Source organism: Bombina bombina, chromosome 8 (genome assembly GCF_027579735.1).
Source record: "Bombina bombina isolate aBomBom1 chromosome 8, aBomBom1.pri, whole genome shotgun sequence".
Lineage (NCBI taxonomy): Eukaryota > Metazoa > Chordata > Amphibia > Anura > Bombinatoridae > Bombina > Bombina bombina.
Genome location: NC_069506.1, coordinates 52,767,184 through 52,786,896, shown reverse-complemented (window position 1 = coordinate 52,786,896; position 19,713 = coordinate 52,767,184). Strand labels below are relative to the sequence as shown.

At 36.4% G+C, this 19,713-nt stretch overlaps 1 protein-coding gene across 1 annotated transcript in view; it reads left to right on the top strand.

Moving 5' to 3' along the window:
* Positions 1-366: 366 nt before the first annotated feature.
* Positions 367-19,713, top strand: part of CAMTA1 (calmodulin binding transcription activator 1) — a 181,446-nt gene continuing 162,099 nt past the window's right edge. The window contains exon 1 of the mRNA XM_053690379.1: positions 367-771. Coding sequence (XP_053546354.1) covers positions 747-771 — 25 coding nt within the window. The 5' untranslated portion in view covers positions 367-746. The remainder of the gene's footprint in view (positions 772-19,713) is intronic.

Sequence of the window (19,713 nt, the reverse complement as noted above, 5' to 3'; positions counted from 1 at the left end):
ATATGTCAAATATATATTGAGAATAGTGAGGAGGGGGGCTTTGGTGTGACTGCCCCTTTCCATCACCCACTGCAGTCCTCTATCAGACCCCCAGCGCCTATTTGGGTCCCTCTCCCTTTGCTCTTATGTGCTAAACAGCACAGCTGCCTGCCTTGATTTGTCATAATGCAGAGAGAAAGCAGAGAAAAGAGGAGCTTTTTCTGCAGCATTGCAGGTACGGAGGCACCGAGAGGACAAAAAGCAGCAAGGCGGCAGGCTACCCAAGCAATCCGAAGGGAGGCTTAGCTTTGCCCCTCCCCGCAGAGGCAGACAGTTGTCATGTAAGGGAAAGCAGAGAGGTGGTAACAAAGCAGAGGCGTGCTCTGCTCCAGATCTGCTGCAGAGGCAGCAACGGGGACGTGCGATCTTGGAAAGTCAGCTTCTTGCTCTGAGTTTCTTAGAGGCAGCAAGGAGCATAGGATGAGTGGCAGAGGGTGGCACATATGTAACAATTAATCACTCCTTATCACAACCTTTAGCTGGGAACTGGATCTCTCAAAAGAGCAGCCAGCAAGTTGGGGCAGAGGAGGTGGTCTGTTTACCTGTGCCACGTGTTTAAAGGGATTTGCTGTCACTTCAGGAGGCAAAAGTTTAGAAAGAGAAAAAAAAAACCTTTAAAAAAAAAAACAAAAAAAACAACTTAATATGGCATTTTTTGACCAGGGATTTACTTTCTAAATTTGGACTTTTTTTTTTCTAATGCTGGAATGTCAATGGAGAATAAAGTAGAAGGTAGATGGTTTTTGTTTATGGGAAGGGGGTGTGATGTGTTTTTATGTTGTGATGTGATGGTACTTGTGGGGTTTTTATGTTTGTGTTTTGTGCCATATTGGTGTTGTTAAAACTTTGTATAAGTGGACAAAAAGAGAGAGCCACCTTTTGGCTGACTTGATGTGTTTGTAGAGTCCTAGTGATGGCAATAAATACATATATTTGTCATTTAAAAACATATATTTACACAGCATACAGTGGTAGTAACTTATAGCTTTAGCATTTTTGAAGAAATGTGTACTTAGCAGTGAGAAACTGTTTTTTTACCCATACATGCATAGTATTTCTATTACCTTTTTGTTTTGAGGTCAGTGGTTATATTAATCATTGGTGCATTGTTCAACATGAGATGATGCAGTATTAGCTTTACAGTGCAGTTCTTAACCTTTTCCCTGCTGAAACTTTTATACCTAATATTTTTCCAGTTGATCTAGTACCCTAGGGGTCCCCTGTGCAGAAGACTGATATAACTCAATCTTCAGACTGGGATTGTTGATTTATATTATAACATTTGTAATCTGAAGTTTAATACTAAACTTTAAATATCTCTATAGTTCAATCTTAAATATAAACTGTTATTGGGTTTTAAAACTTAAAGCTGTTGAGTTTTGCATCACTTACATTTTGGTATGTTTGTGTTTTTATTGAGTTCCTGCAGTTTAATTTTTTTCCTGCATAATAAAACAGCATCCAATGACCAACATCAGTCATTTAAACTCTTTTATTCAGAAGTCTGAATCACCCATTAGAAAAAGAAAAAAACCTGACATGTCTTAAAAATGTTGCTGCCTTTATCCATGCACTAATATTATGTAGAATAGTGTTTCTGAAATTAAACTTGATAATAGAAGTTTAACGTATAAACAACAAAGGCAAAGTGATTTTGTACAAATATATTTTTAAAGAGCAAAAACTATGCACTATTTGTGAATTGACATATGCTACATAACTCAAATATCTATCTATCTATATCTATCTCTCTCTCTCTCTCTTATATATATATATATATATATATATATATATATATATAATCTTAGCTCATACAATACAATTTTTAGCAGGATTAAATAATGACAAGTTTAGGGCTATCTGACTGGGAAACATCTTTGTCTTGGTAGTTTAAGATTAAATGTATAGGACTATATTTTAAGTAACACGTGGTAGAAAGTTCTTGCAAATTTACTGTGATTTGTTGCAAGAATAGAAACAAAGACTTGTATAACTGTCCTTCGTTGTCCATCTTGTGTTCTTGGAATATTATGAGTGAAGTTCAGTTTAAATACAGGATGTTTAAAGTAGTTGCATGCATATTAGATATTAGATATGAGAAGTGTATAGGACGCTGTTAACTATTCCTGGATATTTTATTTAAAAAATCATTTATTTGTTTTGTTCATTTTAATATTTTTCTGTCATTTTATGTGACGAAGAAAATGAGAAATTACTACAATAGATTCATATTCTGATTTTGAATAGATAATAATATTAATAAGTACCCCTGTTGTGACTAATGGTTCATTGTTTCATAGAATATTCAGGTTCCAGATTGCTGCAATTTTTCATTACAAGCTGTAGTGGTCACATTTCTTTCACTACCACATTCGCTGGAGCTTCTGTATTGCAGTGCATAGCACAACCTGTTTTTTATGTATTCCTACCAATTCATTGGCTTGTGAGAATTTGTGAATGAGTGCGCTAAAGGCATTCATTTCGGAGTTCACTAAAAAGGAATTCATTTTGGATTCACTGAAGCTTTTCAAATGAAAGCAATGTCAGATTGAATTAAAACCTACAAATAAAAACAGTTTATTATAGTATTTTTAAAGAACACATTACATGATAAAAATTTGAAATCAGTGAAGCATTTTTGGCAGGTAAGGTGTAATCTGTGTTGTGTTTTCGAAAACAGAATTTCAGTTGTAATTCTTTGATAATGGATAATATGCAGTTGTAACTTGTTGATTCACATTAATTATTTTTTATCATTCTTACAAGACACATTGATATATTGATACATTATCTGATAGTGTTATGCCATAGTAATATAATAAATGTGTATGCCACTATACTATGTCACAAGCTATATAATACATATAACTATAAATATATATATTGTGTGCAATGATTTTTGTAGAAAATGTGATCTGATAATGTGAAAACTAAAGTCAGAACATACCAAATTAAGAGTGCATCAAAACATCTTGGTTTGATAAGAAATGTATTTTTAATAATAAATTGGACGATGAAGATACTTGTGCATTCAGAATTCCTGTAATAGAACATGGCAAAAATATATTAAACTATTAAGGTTGTGCATGAAATATTAAGACATATAGTATATCTGAGTGTTTCCGAAAAACTTTTTGTTTTATTTACTTTACCTACTGCCAGAAAATGTGTCACGTTTATAAAAATATTGTTAATTTGTAACAGTCTCCCAAATTAAGTAATTGTTTCTCTGAATTTTGGATAAATGAAATTTGGTGTGGACAACCCAAAAATGCATGTTGGTTTACAAACTTGTTCAAGATAACTGTGCATCATTTAGAACGCATGACAGTTTATCATGAGAAAAAAAGAGTAATAATGGTATCTAAAATTTGGCAATTCATTTTGCTTAAAGGGGCAGTATACTCTAAAATAGTTTTTCCCTTAATGTGTTTCTAATTCCTTTTTTTAACCAGCTGCAGAGTATAAAACGTGTGAGAATTTGCTTTTTAAGCTGATTTTGTGTTTTGAAGCCACAACCTAATCAAATTGGTTAAGTTTGTAGGTATAATCAGATCTCATTACTTTATCTCATTGTGTACATATACATGCTTCTTTATCTTATATATGTCCATAAACCAAAGACCAATACTTGGAGAGAACAATGGAAAAGTAATATTTTATTACCTTATCTCTTCTATACCTCACTGGGAGTGTAATTTCTTCTGCTGGTTGTGTTTACACAGTTTATCTATAGTTTGGACCTAAGGCCAGAAACTTTCAGAATAGGTGGGGATATCACGGGCTAAATCAACTATTTCAAATGCCAATAAAAGGGTAAAGTAAATGCTTGTAAACAATTTAATACACTCCAGCAGGTAAAGTGGATCATTTGTTACAAATTAAAGGGGAGACATTTTTTTGAGCAAACTGTCCATTTAAAGTGAAGGTAAACTCTCCCCTTTAAAAAAACAGATTCAGAATGTTAGTGACATTTTTAATGGAGTTTCATTCATCAGTTGTAATGAAGATGCGCTATACCTTACTTTTTAATATAGATATGAAATTCAAATTGTTGTCCAATCAGCGCCCTCGCCATATGGCACTTTTGTTGTAGCTAGAGCATTGACTGGAGAACAATTCAAACCTTTAGCTCACAGAAAAATTTACTTTTGAAATGGGTGGTGGAGCGCAGGGTATTTTAATTTCAAATCTATATTAAAAAGTAAGTTATAGCGCAACTTTATTATAACTGATGAATGAAGCTCTATCTAAAATATCACTAACATTTCAGATCTGTTTTTATATATGGTAGAGTTTACCATCACTTTAATGAATGTCAACTAATTATGGCACACATGATAAATCACAGTATATATATATATATATATATATATATATATATATATATATATATATATATATATATATATATATATAGTACATTTGAAAAGTCATGGCAAAAAACAATCTGTTAACAAATTATCATTGATCAAGTTATAATTGGTAGAACACATTCAAATTTAATCTCAAACTGAATCACTGTATGTGGTATATTGAGCGCAATAAACTGCCTGCAGCAATAAGGGAGCAGGTGAGACACAGTATGCAACTGTATAAATCTCTCTATATTAAATGTGACAGCTGCAATTTAAGCTGTACTGAGTTGTTTGAGTGCTATATACTATGCAGCAGTTATTGGTGAAGGACTTAAATTCATATCCTATTAAATAAAGATATCTTCTACTTTTAATCACTTATATACAAAGGTGATATTTATAAGTGATTCAAGTTTTTTTTTATACTCTGTCTTTTTAAAGGGATATTATACACTAGATTTTTCTTTGCATAAATGTTTTGTAGATGATCCATTTATAAAACCTATTCAGCTTCTTTTTTTTTTTAAAAGTATAATTTTGCTTATTGTTATATAACATTGCACTGATTTTCAGCCTCATAACCAAGCCCCAAAGTTTTAGGAAAATACTGATGTATACTTACTCCAGCTTGCTCCTGTTTGTGTAAAGAGTCTTTATATCTAAAAAGGAAGGGGGAGTGTCTGCTTTTTTTTTGCTATAGAACCACTTGCAGTGGGTGTTCCAGCTAACCTTTTCAACAGAGCTAAATTGGGAGCTTCTAAGTATGTTTTTAAACGGTTTTATACTGAATTTTTAGATCAGTGTATCTGTGCATATTATTCTTTATAGTAGTGTCTAGTACACGCAGTTAAATAAAAATTGTTGTATACTATCCCTTTAAAGGGATAGTCTACGCCAGCATGTTTATTGTTTAAAATGATAATCCCTTTATTACCCATTCCCTAGTTTTGCATAACCAACACAGTTATATAAATAACATTTCTCTTGTAAGATGTATTGAGTCCACGGATTCATCCATACTTGTGGGATATTCTCCATCCCTACAGGAAGTGGCAAAGAGAGCACCCACTGTAGAGCTGTCTATATAGCTCCTCCCTTAGCTCCGCCCCCAGTCATTCTCTTTGCCTGCTTAACTGCTAGGAAGGGTAAAGTGAGTGTGGTGACAAAAATGTTAGTTTTTATTTTCTGAAGCAAAAGTTTGTTATTTTAAATGGTACCGGTGTGTACTATTTACTCTCTGGCAGAAAAGGGATGAATATTTCTGCAAGGAGGATGATGATCTTAGCATTTTGTAACTAAGATCCACTGCTGTTCTCACAAGGGCTGAAGAGTACAGGAAAACTTCAGTTGGGGGAACAGTTTGCAGGCTAAACTGCATTAAGGTATGTTCAGTCTATTTTTTTCTAGACAGACTGTTATTTCTAGAAAAGGCTGGCAATATCCCCATGAGGGAAAGGTAAGCTGTATTCAGTAAAAGAGGAATCCAAGCTTGCATAAAGGGCTCATAGGTACTGGTGACACTAATAGGAAAAAACGTTTTGGTTTAATTACAAATATAACGTTTTTTGAGGGACTTTAAGGGGTCTTTGTGGCTTGTTTAAGGGTTATTAACCCACATGGGTAGTTTAAGAAACACTCTGTGGTGTTTCTTTTAGGCCCCATAACATCGAGTGAGGTGGGAGGGGCCTATTTTCAGTTGCACAGTTTATTTACCTCAGAAGCATCCAGCTACTTCTCCAGAGATTCCTGCTGTATTTGAGAGCTGTAAAGAGGTTTTTTCCCCCACAAATCATTCTTAAAGGACAGGTATGCTCCACAGCAGAGCTGTGGCAAGGTGCTGAACGTTATTTTACCGTTTTTTAAGTTTTTTCAATCCGGTTTTTACATTAAGGGGTTCATTGTTTATTTGCATAGTGGTGCAAAGTTACTAAGGCTTTATGATGCTACTGTAAAAATTTCGTTTTGTTTACTGCTTTTTTACACTGTTTTGCAGAGTTTGTGCAGCTTTTTTTCTCTTAAAGGCACAGTACCGTTTTTGTTTAAAGTGTTATTTTCTTTGATTAAAGTGTTTTCCAAGCTTGTTTGTTTCATTACTAGCATGTTTAACATGTCTGACACCTTCCTTGTTCTATCCTTGTTCTATGTGTTTAGAAGCCATTGTGGAACCCCCTCTTAGAATGTGTCCCACTTGCACTAATATGTCTATAAATTATAAAGAGCATATTTTAGCACTTTAAAATATTGCAATAGATGATTCTCAGTTAGAAGGAAATGAGGGTTTAGCATCTAGCTCTCCCCAAGTGTCACAACCAATAACGCCTGCACAAGTGACGCCAAGTACCTCTAATGCGTCAAATTCATTTACTTTACAAGACATGACCATAGTTATGAATAAAACCCTCACAGAGGTTTTCTCTAAACTGCCTGGTTTACAAGGAAAGCGTTACAGCTCTGGGTTAAGAACAAATGCTGAGCCGTCTGACCCTTTAGTAGCCGTATCCGATATACCCTCACAATGTTCTGAAGTAGGGGTAAGGGATTTGCTATCTGAGGGAGAGATTTCTGATTCAGGAAAGACGCTCCATCAGACAAATTCTGATATGACGGCCTTTAAATTTAAGCTTGAACACCTCCGCTTATTGCTCAAGGAGGTATTAGCTACTCTAGATGATTGTGACCCTATAGTGGCCCCAGAGAAATTGTGTAAAATGGACAGATACTTAGAGGTTCCTGTTTACACTGATGTTTTTCCAGCCCCTAAGAGGATTGTGACTATTTTTACTATGGAGTGGGATAGACCAGATATTCCGTTCGCTCCCCCTCCTGTTTTTAAGAAAATGTTTCCTATATCTGACACCATACAGGACTCGTGGCAGACTGTTCCTAAGGTGGAGGGAGCTATTTCTACTCTTGCTAAGCGTACAACTATACCTATCGAAGACAGTTGTGCTCTCAAAGATCCTATGGATAAAAAAATTAGAGGGTCTCCTAAAGAAAATTTTTGTTCATCAAGGTTTTCTTCTCCAACCTATTGAATGCATTGTTCCTGTAACTACTGCAGCTGCTTTCTGGTTTGAGGCTCTAGAAGAGGCTCTCCGGGTGGAGACTCCATTAGAGGATATTATGGATAAAATTAAGGCCCTTAAGTTGGCTAATTCTCTCATTACAGATGCCGCTTTCCAAATGGCTAAATTAGCGGCAAAGAATTCAGGTTTTGCCATTTTAACACGCAGGGCGTTATGGCTTAAGTCCTGGTCTGCTGATGTGTCATCAAAATCTAAGTTGTTGAACATCCCTTTCAAAGGAAAGACCCTATTCGGGCCTACACTAAAATAAATTATTTCAGACATCACTGGAGGGAAAGGCCATGCCCTCCCTCAGGATAAAACAAGATGAGGACCAAACAAAATAATTTTCGTTCCTTTCGGAACTTCAAGGGTGGTCCCGCTTCAGCTTCCCCTGCAGCAAAGCAAGAGGGGAATTCTGTCCAATCCAAGTCAGTCTGGAGACCTAACCAGGCTTGGAACAAAGGTAAACAGGCCAAGAAGCCTGCTGCTGCCTCTAAGACAGCATGAAGGGGTAGCCCCCGATGTTATTGGGTTTTAAAACTTAAAGCTGTTGAGTTTTGCATCACTTACATTTTGGTATGTTTGTGTTTTTATTGAGTTCCTGCAGTTTAATTTTTTTCCTGCATAATAAAACAGCATCCAATGACCAACATCAGTCATTTAAACTCTTTTATTCAGAAGTCTGAATCACCCATTAGAAAAAGAAAAAAACCTGACATGTCTTAAAAATGTTGCTGCCTTTATCCATGCACTAATATTATGTAGAATAGTGTTTCTGAAATTAAACTTGATAATAGAAGTTTAACGTATAAACAACAAAGGCAAAGTGATTTTGTACAAATATATTTTTAAAGAGCAAAAACTATGCACTATTTGTGAATTGACATATGCTACATAACTCAAATATCTATCTATCTATATCTATCTCTCTCTCTCTCTCTTATATATATATATATATATATATATATATATATATATATATATATATATATATAATCTTAGCTCATACAATACAATTTTTAGCAGGATTAAATAATGACAAGTTTAGGGCTATCTGACTGGGAAACATCTTTGTCTTGGTAGTTTAAGATTAAATGTATAGGACTATATTTTAAGTAACACGTGGTAGAAAGTTCTTGCAAATTTACTGTGATTTGTTGCAAGAATAGAAACAAAGACTTGTATAACTGTCCTTCGTTGTCCATCTTGTGTTCTTGGAATATTATGAGTGAAGTTCAGTTTAAATACAGGATGTTTAAAGTAGTTGCATGCATATTAGATATTAGATATGAGAAGTGTATAGGACGCTGTTAACTATTCCTGGATATTTTATTTAAAAAATCATTTATTTGTTTTGTTCATTTTAATATTTTTCTGTCATTTTATGTGACGAAGAAAATGAGAAATTACTACAATAGATTCATATTCTGATTTTGAATAGATAATAATATTAATAAGTACCCCTGTTGTGACTAATGGTTCATTGTTTCATAGAATATTCAGGTTCCAGATTGCTGCAATTTTTCATTACAAGCTGTAGTGGTCACATTTCTTTCACTACCACATTCGCTGGAGCTTCTGTATTGCAGTGCATAGCACAACCTGTTTTTTATGTATTCCTACCAATTCATTGGCTTGTGAGAATTTGTGAATGAGTGCGCTAAAGGCATTCATTTCGGAGTTCACTAAAAAGGAATTCATTTTGGATTCACTGAAGCTTTTCAAATGAAAGCAATGTCAGATTGAATTAAAACCTACAAATAAAAACAGTTTATTATAGTATTTTTAAAGAACACATTACATGATAAAAATTTGAAATCAGTGAAGCATTTTTGGCAGGTAAGGTGTAATCTGTGTTGTGTTTTCGAAAACAGAATTTCAGTTGTAATTCTTTGATAATGGATAATATGCAGTTTGTAACTTGTTGATTCACATTAATTATTTTTTATCATTCTTACAAGACACATTGATATATTGATACATTATCTGATAGTGTTATGCCATAGTAATATAATAAATGTGTATGCCACTATACTATGTCACAAGCTATATAATACATATAACTATAAATATATATATTGTGTGCAATGATTTTTGTAGAAAATGTGATCTGATAATGTGAAAACTAAAGTCAGAACATACCAAATTAAGAGTGCATCAAAACATCTTGGTTTGATAAGAAATGTATTTTTAATAATAAATTGGACGATGAAGATACTTGTGCATTCAGAATTCCTGTAATAGAACATGGCAAAAATATATTAAACTATTAAGGTTGTGCATGAAATATTAAGACATATAGTATATCTGAGTGTTTCCGAAAAACTTTTTGTTTTATTTACTTTACCTACTGCCAGAAAATGTGTCACGTTTATAAAAATATTGTTAATTTGTAACAGTCTCCCAAATTAAGTAATTGTTTCTCTGAATTTTGGATAAATGAAATTTGGTGTGGACAACCCAAAAATGCATGTTGGTTTACAAACTTGTTCAAGATAACTGTGCATCATTTAGAACGCATGACAGTTTATCATGAGAAAAAAAGAGTAATAATGGTATCTAAAATTTGGCAATTCATTTTGCTTAAAGGGGCAGTATACTCTAAAATAGTTTTTTCCCTTAATGTGTTTCTAATTCCTTTTTTTAACCAGCTGCAGAGTATAAAACGTGTGAGAATTTGCTTTTTAAGCTGATTTTGTGTTTTGAAGCCACAACCTAATCAAATTGGTTAAGTTTGTAGGTATAATCAGATCTCATTACTTTATCTCATTGTGTACATATACATGCTTCTTTATCTTATATATGTCCATAAACCAAAGACCAATACTTGGAGAGAACAATGGAAAAGTAATATTTTATTACCTTATCTCTTCTATACCTCACTGGGAGTGTAATTTCTTCTGCTGGTTGTGTTTACACAGTTTATCTATAGTTTGGACCTAAGGCCAGAAACTTTCAGAATAGGTGGGGATATCACGGGCTAAATCAACTATTTCAAATGCCAATAAAAGGGTAAAGTAAATGCTTGTAAACAATTTAATACACTCCAGCAGGGTAAAGTGGATCATTTGTAACAAATTAAAGGGGAGACATTTTTTTGAGCAAACTGTCCATTTAAAGTGAAGGTAAACTCTCCCCTTTAAAAAAACAGATTCAGAATGTTAGTGACATTTTTAATGGAGTTTCATTCATCAGTTGTAATGAAGATGCGCTATACCTTACTTTTTAATATAGATATGAAATTCAAATTGTTGTCCAATCAGCGCCCTCGCCATATGGCACTTTTGTTGTAGCTAGAGCATTGACTGGAGAACAATTCAAACCTTTAGCTCACAGAAAAATTTACTTTTGAAATGGGTGGTGGAGCGCAGGGTATTTTAATTTCAAATCTATATTAAAAAGTAAGTTATAGCGCAACTTTATTATAACTGATGAATGAAGCTCTATCTAAAATATCACTAACATTTCAGATCTGTTTTTATATATGGTAGAGTTTACCATCACTTTAATGAATGTCAACTAATTATGGCACACATGATAAATCACAGTATATATATATATATATATATATATATATATATATATATATATATATATATAGTACATTTGAAAAGTCATGGCAAAAAAACAATCTGTTAACAAATTATCATTGATCAAGTTATAATTGGTAGAACACATTCAAATTTAATCTCAAACTGAATCACTGTATGTGGTATATTGAGCGCAATAAACTGCCCTGCAGCAATAAGGGAGCAGGTGAGACACAGTATGCAACTGTATAAATCTCTCTATATTAAATGTGACAGCTGCAATTTAAGCTGTACTGAGTTGTTTGAGTGCTATATACTATGCAGCAGTTATTGGTGAAGGACTTAAATTCATATCCTATTAAATAAAGATATCTTCTACTTTTAATCACTTATATACAAAGGTGATATTTATAAGTGATTCAAGTTTTTTTTATACTCTGTCTTTTTAAAGGGATATTATACACTAGATTTTTCTTTGCATAAATGTTTTGTAGATGATCCATTTATAAAACCTATTCAGCTTCTTTTTTTTTTTTAAAGTATAATTTTGCTTATTGTTATATAACATTGCACTGATTTTCAGCCTCATAACCAAGCCCCAAAGTTTTAGGAAAATACTGATGTATACTTACTCCAGCTTGCTCCTGTTTGTGTAAAGAGTCTTTATATCTAAAAAGGAAGGGGGAGTGTCTGCTTTTTTTTTGCTATAGAACCACTTGCAGTGGGTGTTCCAGCTAACCTTTTCAACAGAGCTAAATTGGGAGCTTCTAAGTAAGTTTTTAAACGGTTTTATACTGAATTTTTAGATCAGTGTATCTGTGCATATTATTCTTTATAGTAGTGTCTAGTACACGCAGTTAAATAAAAATTGTTGTATACTATCCCTTTAAAGGGATAGTCTACGCCAGCATGTTTATTGTTTAAAATGATAATCCCTTTATTACCCATTCCCTAGTTTTGCATAACCAACACAGTTATATAAATAACATTTCTCTTGTAAGATGTATTGAGTCCACGGATTCATCCATACTTGTGGGATATTCTCCATCCCTACAGGAAGTGGCAAAGAGAGCATCCACTGTAGAGCTGTCTATATAGCTCCTCCCTTAGCTCCGCCCCCAGTCATTCTCTTTGCCTGCTTAACTGCTAGGAAGGGTAAAGTGAGTGTGGTGACAAAAATGTTAGTTTTTATTTTCTGAAGCAAAAGTTTGTTATTTTAAATGGTACCGGTGTGTACTATTTACTCTCTGGCAGAAAAGGGATGAATATTTCTGCAAGGAGGATGATGATCTTAGCATTTTGTAACTAAGATCCACTGCTGTTCTCACAAGGGCTGAAGAGTACAGGAAAACTTCAGTTGGGGGAACAGTTTGCAGGCTAAACTGCATTAAGGTATGTTCAGTCTATTTTTTTCTAGACAGACTGTTATTTCTAGAAAAGGCTGGCAATATCCCCATGAGGGAAAGGTAAGCTGTATTCAGTAAAAGAGGAATCCAAGCTTGCATAAAGGGCTCATAGGTACTGGTGACACTAATAGGAAAAAACGTTTTGGTTTAATTACAAATATAACGTTTTTTGAGGGACTTTAAGGGGTCTTTGTGGCTTGTTTAAGGGTTATTAACCCACATGGGTAGTTTAAGAAACACTCTGTGGTGTTTCTTTTAGGCCCCATAACATCGAGTGAGGTGGGAGGGGCCTATTTTCAGTTGCACAGTTTATTTACCTCAGAAGCATCCAGCTACTTCTCCAGAGATTCCTGCTGTATTTGAGAGCTGTAAAGAGGTTTTTTTCCCCCACAAATCATTCTTAAAGGACAGGTATGCTCCACAGCAGAGCTGTGGCAAGGTGCTGAACGTTATTTTACCGTTTTTTAAGTTTTTTCAATCCGGTTTTTTACATTAAAGGGGTTCATTGTTTATTTGCATAGTGGTGCAAAGTTACTAAGGCTTTATGATGCTACTGTAAAAATTTCGTTTTGTTTACTGCTTTTTTACACTGTTTTGCAGAGTTTGTGCAGCTTTTTTTCTCTTAAAGGCACAGTACCGTTTTTGTTTAAAGTGTTATTTTCTTTGATTAAAGTGTTTTCCAAGCTTGTTTGTTTCATTACTAGCATGTTTAACATGTCTGACACCTTCCTTGTTCTATCCTTGTTCTATGTGTTTAGAAGCCATGTGGAACCCCCTCTTAGAATGTGTCCCACTTGCACTAATATGTCTATAAATTATAAAGAGCATATTTTAGCACTTTAAAATATTGCAATAGATGATTCTCAGTTAGAAGGAAATGAGGGTTTAGCATCTAGCTCTCCCCAAGTGTCACAACCAATAACGCCTGCACAAGTGACGCCAAGTACCTCTAATGCGTCAAATTCATTTACTTTACAAGACATGACCATAGTTATGAATAAAACCCTCACAGAGGTTTTCTCTAAACTGCCTGGTTTACAAGGAAAGCGTTACAGCTCTGGGTTAAGAACAAATGCTGAGCCGTCTGACCCTTTAGTAGCCGTATCCGATATACCCTCACAATGTTCTGAAGTAGGGGTAAGGGATTTGCTATCTGAGGGAGAGATTTCTGATTCAGGAAAGACGCTCCATCAGACAAATTCTGATATGACGGCCTTTAAATTTAAGCTTGAACACCTCCGCTTATTGCTCAAGGAGGTATTAGCTACTCTAGATGATTGTGACCCTATAGTGGCCCCAGAGAAATTGTGTAAAATGGACAGATACTTAGAGGTTCCTGTTTACACTGATGTTTTTCCAGCCCCTAAGAGGATTGTGACTATTTTTACTATGGAGTGGGATAGACCAGATATTCCGTTCGCTCCCCCTCCTGTTTTTAAGAAAATGTTTCCTATATCTGACACCATACAGGACTCGTGGCAGACTGTTCCTAAGGTGGAGGGAGCTATTTCTACTCTTGCTAAGCGTACAACTATACCTATCGAAGACAGTTGTGCTCTCAAAGATCCTATGGATAAAAAAATTAGAGGGTCTCCTAAAGAAAATTTTTGTTCATCAAGGTTTTCTTCTCCAACCTATTGAATGCATTGTTCCTGTAACTACTGCAGCTGCTTTCTGGTTTGAGGCTCTAGAAGAGGCTCTCCGGGTGGAGACTCCATTAGAGGATATTATGGATAAAATTAAGGCCCTTAAGTTGGCTAATTCTCTCATTACAGATGCCGCTTTCCAAATGGCTAAATTAGCGGCAAAGAATTCAGGTTTTTGCCATTTTAACACGCAGGGCGTTATGGGCTTAAGTCCTGGTCTGCTGATGTGTCATCAAAATCTAAGTTGTTGAACATCCCTTTCAAAGGAAAGACCCTATTCGGGCCTACACTAAAATAAATTATTTCAGACATCACTGGAGGGAAAGGCCATGCCCTCCCTCAGGATAAAACAAGATGAGGACCAAACAAAATAATTTTCGTTCCTTTCGGAACTTCAAGGGTGGTCCCGCTTCAGCTTCCCCTGCAGCAAAGCAAGAGGGGAATTCTGTCCAATCCAAGTCAGTCTGGAGACCTAACCAGGCTTGGAACAAAGGTAAACAGGCCAAGAAGCCTGCTGCTGCCTCTAAGACAGCATGAAGGGGTAGCCCCCGATCCGGGACCGGATCTAGTAGGGGGCAGACTCTCTCTCTTCGCTCAGGCTTAGGCAAGAGATGTTCACGATTCCTGGGCTTTAGAAACTGTGTCCCAAGGATATCTTCTGGACTTTAAAGACTCCCCCCCAAGGGGGAGATTTCACATTTCTCAATTGTCTGCAAACCAGACAAAGAGAGAGGCGTTCTTACGCTGTGTAGAAGACCTACATACCATGGGAGTGATCTGCCCAGTTCCAAGAGCGGAACAAGGGCTAGGTTTTTACTCCAACCTGTTTGTGGTTCCCAAAAAAGAGGGAACTTTCAGACCGATCTTGGATCTCAAAATTCTAAACAAATTCCTCAAAGTACCATCTTTCAAGATGGAGACTATTCAGACTATTCTTCTTCTGATCCAGGAGGGTCAATATATGACTACCGTGGATTTAAAGGATGCGTATCTACACATCCCTATTTACAGAGATCATCATCAATTCCTCAGATTCGCCTTTCTGGACAGGCATTACCAGTTTGTGGCCCTTCCTTTCAGGTTGGCCACGGCTCCCAGAATTTTCACAAAGGTGCTAGGGTCCCTTTTGGTGGTTCTAAGACCGCGGGGTATAGCAGTGGCGCCTTATCTAGACGACATATTAATTTAGGCGTCGACTTTCCAGCTAGCCAAGTCTCACACGGACATCGTGTTGGCTTTTCTGAGATCTCACGGATGGAAGGTGAACATAAAAAAAGAGTTCTCTCGTCCCTCTCACAAGAGTTTCCTTCCTAGGGACTCTGATAGACTCGGTAGAAATTAAAATATTTCTGACTGAGGTCAGAAAATCAAAACTTTTAATCACTTACCAAGCTCTTCATTCCATTCCTCGGCCATCAGTGGCTCAGTGTATGGAGGTAATTGGACTCATGGTAGTGGCAATGTACATAGTTCCTTATGCCCGCCTACACCTCAGACCACTGCAACTATGCAAGCTCAAACAGTGGAATGGGGATTATGCAGATTTATCTCCTCAACTGCATCTGGACCAAGAGACCAGAGATTATCTTCTCTGGCGGTTGTCTCAGGACCACCTGTCTCAGGGAATGTGTTTCCGCAGGCCAGAGTGGCTCATAGTAACGACAGATGCCAGCCTGCTAGGCTGGGGTGCAGTCTGGAAATCCCTGAAAGCACAGGGCTTATGGTCTCGGGAGGAATCTCTCCTCCCGATATACATTCTAGAACTGAGAGCGATATTCAATGCGCTTCAGGCATGGCCTCAGCTAGCTGTGGCCAAATTCATCAGATTTCAGTCGGACAACATCACGACTGTAGCCTATATCAATCATCAAGGAGGAACACGGAGTTCTCTATCGATGATAGAGGTAACCAAAATAATCTGATGGGCGGAGGATTACTCTTGCCATCTCTCAGCAATCCATATCCCAGGGGTAGAGAACTGGGAGGCGGATTTCCTAAGTCGTCAGACTTTTCATCCGGGGGAGTGGGAGCTCCATCCGGAGGTATTTGCCCAGCTGACTCAGCTATGGGGCACAACAGAATTGGATCTGATGGCGTCCCGACAGAACGCCAAACTTCCTTGTTACGGGTCCAGGTCCCGGGATCCCCAGGCGGTACTGATAGATGCTCTAGCAATGCCCTGGTCCTTCAATCTGGCTTATGTATTTCCACCGTTTCCTCTCCTCCCACGTCTGGTTGCCAGAATCAAGCAGGAGAGAGCTTCGGTGATTCTGATGGCGCCTGCGTGGCCACGCAGGACTTGGTATGCAGACCTGGTGGACATGTCATCTGTTCCACGTGGACTCTGCCAATGAGGCAGGACCTTCTAATTCAAGGTCCATTCAAGCATCCAAATCTAATTTCTCTGCGTCTGACTGCTTGGAGATTGAACGCCTGATTCTATCAAAGCGTGGTTTCTCTGAGTCGGTCATTGATACCCTGATTTAGGCTAGAAAGCCTGTCACCAGGAAAATCTATCATAAGATTTGGCGCAGATATCTTTGTTGGTGTGAATCCAAGGGTTACTCATGGAGTAAGATTAGGATTCCTAGAATTTTGTCTTTTCTCCAAGAAGGATTGGAGAAGGGATTATCAGCTAGTTCCTTAAAAGGACAAATATCTGCTTTGTCTATTCTTTTTCACAAACGTCTGGCAGATGTCTCAGACGTTCAACCGTTTAGTCAGGCCTTGGTCAGGATCAAGCCTGTATTTAAACCTGTTGCTCCACCATGGAGCCTAAATTTGGTTCTAAATGTTCTTCAAAGGGTTCCCGTTTGAACCTATGCATTCCATAGATATTAAGCTTCTATCTTGGAAAGTTTTGTTTTTAGTAGCTATCTCTTCGGCTCGAAGAGTTTCTGAGTTATCTGCTGTACAATGTGACTCACCTTACCTAGTTTTCCATGCAGATAAGGTGGTTTTGCGTACCAAACCTGGGTTTCTTCCTAAGGTTGTTTCTAATAGGTATATCAATCAGGAGATTGTTGTTCCTTCTCTGTGTCCTAATCCTTCATCAAAGAAGGAACGTCTGTTGCACAATCTTGATGTGGTTTGTGCTTTAAAGTTCTACTTACAAGCAACTAAAGATTTCGGTCAAACATCTTCATTGTTTGTTGTTTATTCTGGTAAACGGAGAGGTCAAAAGGCTACGGCTACCTCTCTTTCCTTTTGGCTGAAAAGCTTCATCCGTTTGGCTTATGAGACTGCTGGCCAGCAGCCTCCTGAAAGAATTACTGCTCATTCTACTAGAGCAGTGTCTTCCACATGGCCTTTTAAAAATGAGGCTTCTGTTGAACAGATTTGTAAGGCGGCGACTTGGTCTTCGCTTCATACTTTTTCCAAATTTTACAAATTCGATACTTTTGCTTCTTCGGAGGCTATTTTTGGGAGAAAGGTTTTACAAGCAGTGGTGCCTTCCGTTTAGGGTACCTGTCTTGTCCCTCCCTTCATCCGTGTCCTAAAGCTTTGGTATTGGTATCCCACAAGTATGGATGAATCCGTGGACTCGATACATCTTACAAGAGAAAACAGAATTTATGCTTACCTGATAAATTTCTTTCTCTTGTGATGTATCAAGTCTACTGCCCGCCCTGTCTGTTTAAGACAGGTAGTATATTTTTAATTAAAAAACTTCAGTCACCACTGCACCCTATAGTTTCTCCTTTTTCTTCCTAGCCTTCGGTCGAATGACTGGGGGGCGGAGCTAAGAGAGGAGCTATATAGACAGCTCTGCTGTTGGTGCTCTCTTTGCCACTTCCTGTAGGGAAGGAGAATATCCCATAAGTATGGATGAATCAGTGGACTCGATACATCACAAGAGAAAGAAATTTATCAGGTAAGCATGAATTCTGTTTTTTACCTCTGTGATTTTCTTGTATCTAAGTATCTGCAAACTGCCCCCTTATTTCAGTTCTTTTGACAGACATCCATTTTAGCCAATCAGAGCTGGCTCACCTGAACTCCACATCCATGAGCACAGTGTTATCTATATGACACACATGAAATAACGACCTCTAGTGGTGAAAGACTGTCAAAATGCCCTGAGAGAAGAGGCGGCCTTCAAGGGCTTAGAAATTAGCATATGAACCTCCTAGGTTTAGCTTTCAACTAAGAATTACAAGAGAACAACTCAAAATTGGTGATAAAAGTAAATTGTAAAATTGTTTAAAATGACATTCTTTATCTAAATCATGAAAATTTATTTTGGACTAGACTATCCCTTTAAGTCAGGGTGATATTTAATATGCTAAGGTAGTTGATTTTGTGGTTTTCATTTTAATAGTAATGAATAAAAACCAATGTGCTACGGCTGAGGAATATGATATTTGGAACTTAAAATGTGAATGGACTTCAAATCACATCTATATTTTCCATGAGAGTTCCAGTTGTTACATATATAACAGTGATGCTTTGCAGGCACTGACTTTAAATCAATATAAACTCACATGACAGCTGGTTCAGTCTCCCCTCATGATATTCCTATATGTGAAAACATTAGCACCGTCCAGGGCAGGATGTAGCACAGTGTAATAAGTTGTCTGGCAATTTTTAAACTTATTTTGAACTGGAATGGAAGCAGAAAAAATTGCATCTAACTAACATGCTGAAGTTTTCTAATAAAGTGAGACAAAATAGTTTATAGTTTCCAAATTCACTGAAGTTTTATGTTAAATTCAGATTAAAGGGGCCTTTGAAGTTATTTTTATATGTGTATAGTATATATATCACAATATTTGAAAGGATCTGTATACAATATTATATATATATACCGTAGGATTGCACAAATCCATAATGACAACGCAATACAAAATTTTTAAATTTGTTTCTGAAAAATTAAAAATGTGCTTCTCTTTCCTGCCCCCTGTATCATGTGACTGCCATCAGCCAATCACAGACTGCTATATTGAAACTTTGTAAACTATTACACATGATCAGTAGGGATGATGTGTTTTTTTAAATAGCATTCTCTCTCTAAATCATAACAGGTTAATTTAAAATTTTGTTATTTTAAAGGGACATGAAACTAAACATGATTAATAAGGAGCATGCTATTTTTATCAACTTTCTAATTTTACTTATTTTATCAAATGTGCTTTACTCTTTTGTTATCCTTTGTTGAAGTAATGCACTACTGGGAGTTAGCTGAACTCATCAGGTGAGCCAGTGACAACTGTAATATATGAACAGCCACCTATCAGCAGCTAACTCCCAGTAGTGCATTCCTGTTTCTAAGCCTACTTAGGTATTGCAAGAGAAAGAAGGAAATTAGAAAATAGAAGTAAATTGATAAGTTGTTTTAAATTGTTTGCTCTATCTGAATCATGAACAAAAAATAGGTTTCATGTCCCTTTGAAAACTGTATTTTGGTTTGTAAAAGTTGAATAACAGAGACACAATATTCCATTAAAGGGATACTAAACCCAATTGTTTTTCTTTCATGATTTAGATAGACCATGCAACTTTCTAATTTACTCCTGTTATTCATTTTTATTCATTCTCTTGCTATCTTTATTTGCAAAAGCAAGAATCTAAGCTAAGTAACCGGCCCATTTTTAGTTCAGCACCCTGGATAGTGCTTGCTGATTGGTTGGATAAATGTACCCACCAATCAGCAAGCGCTATCCAGG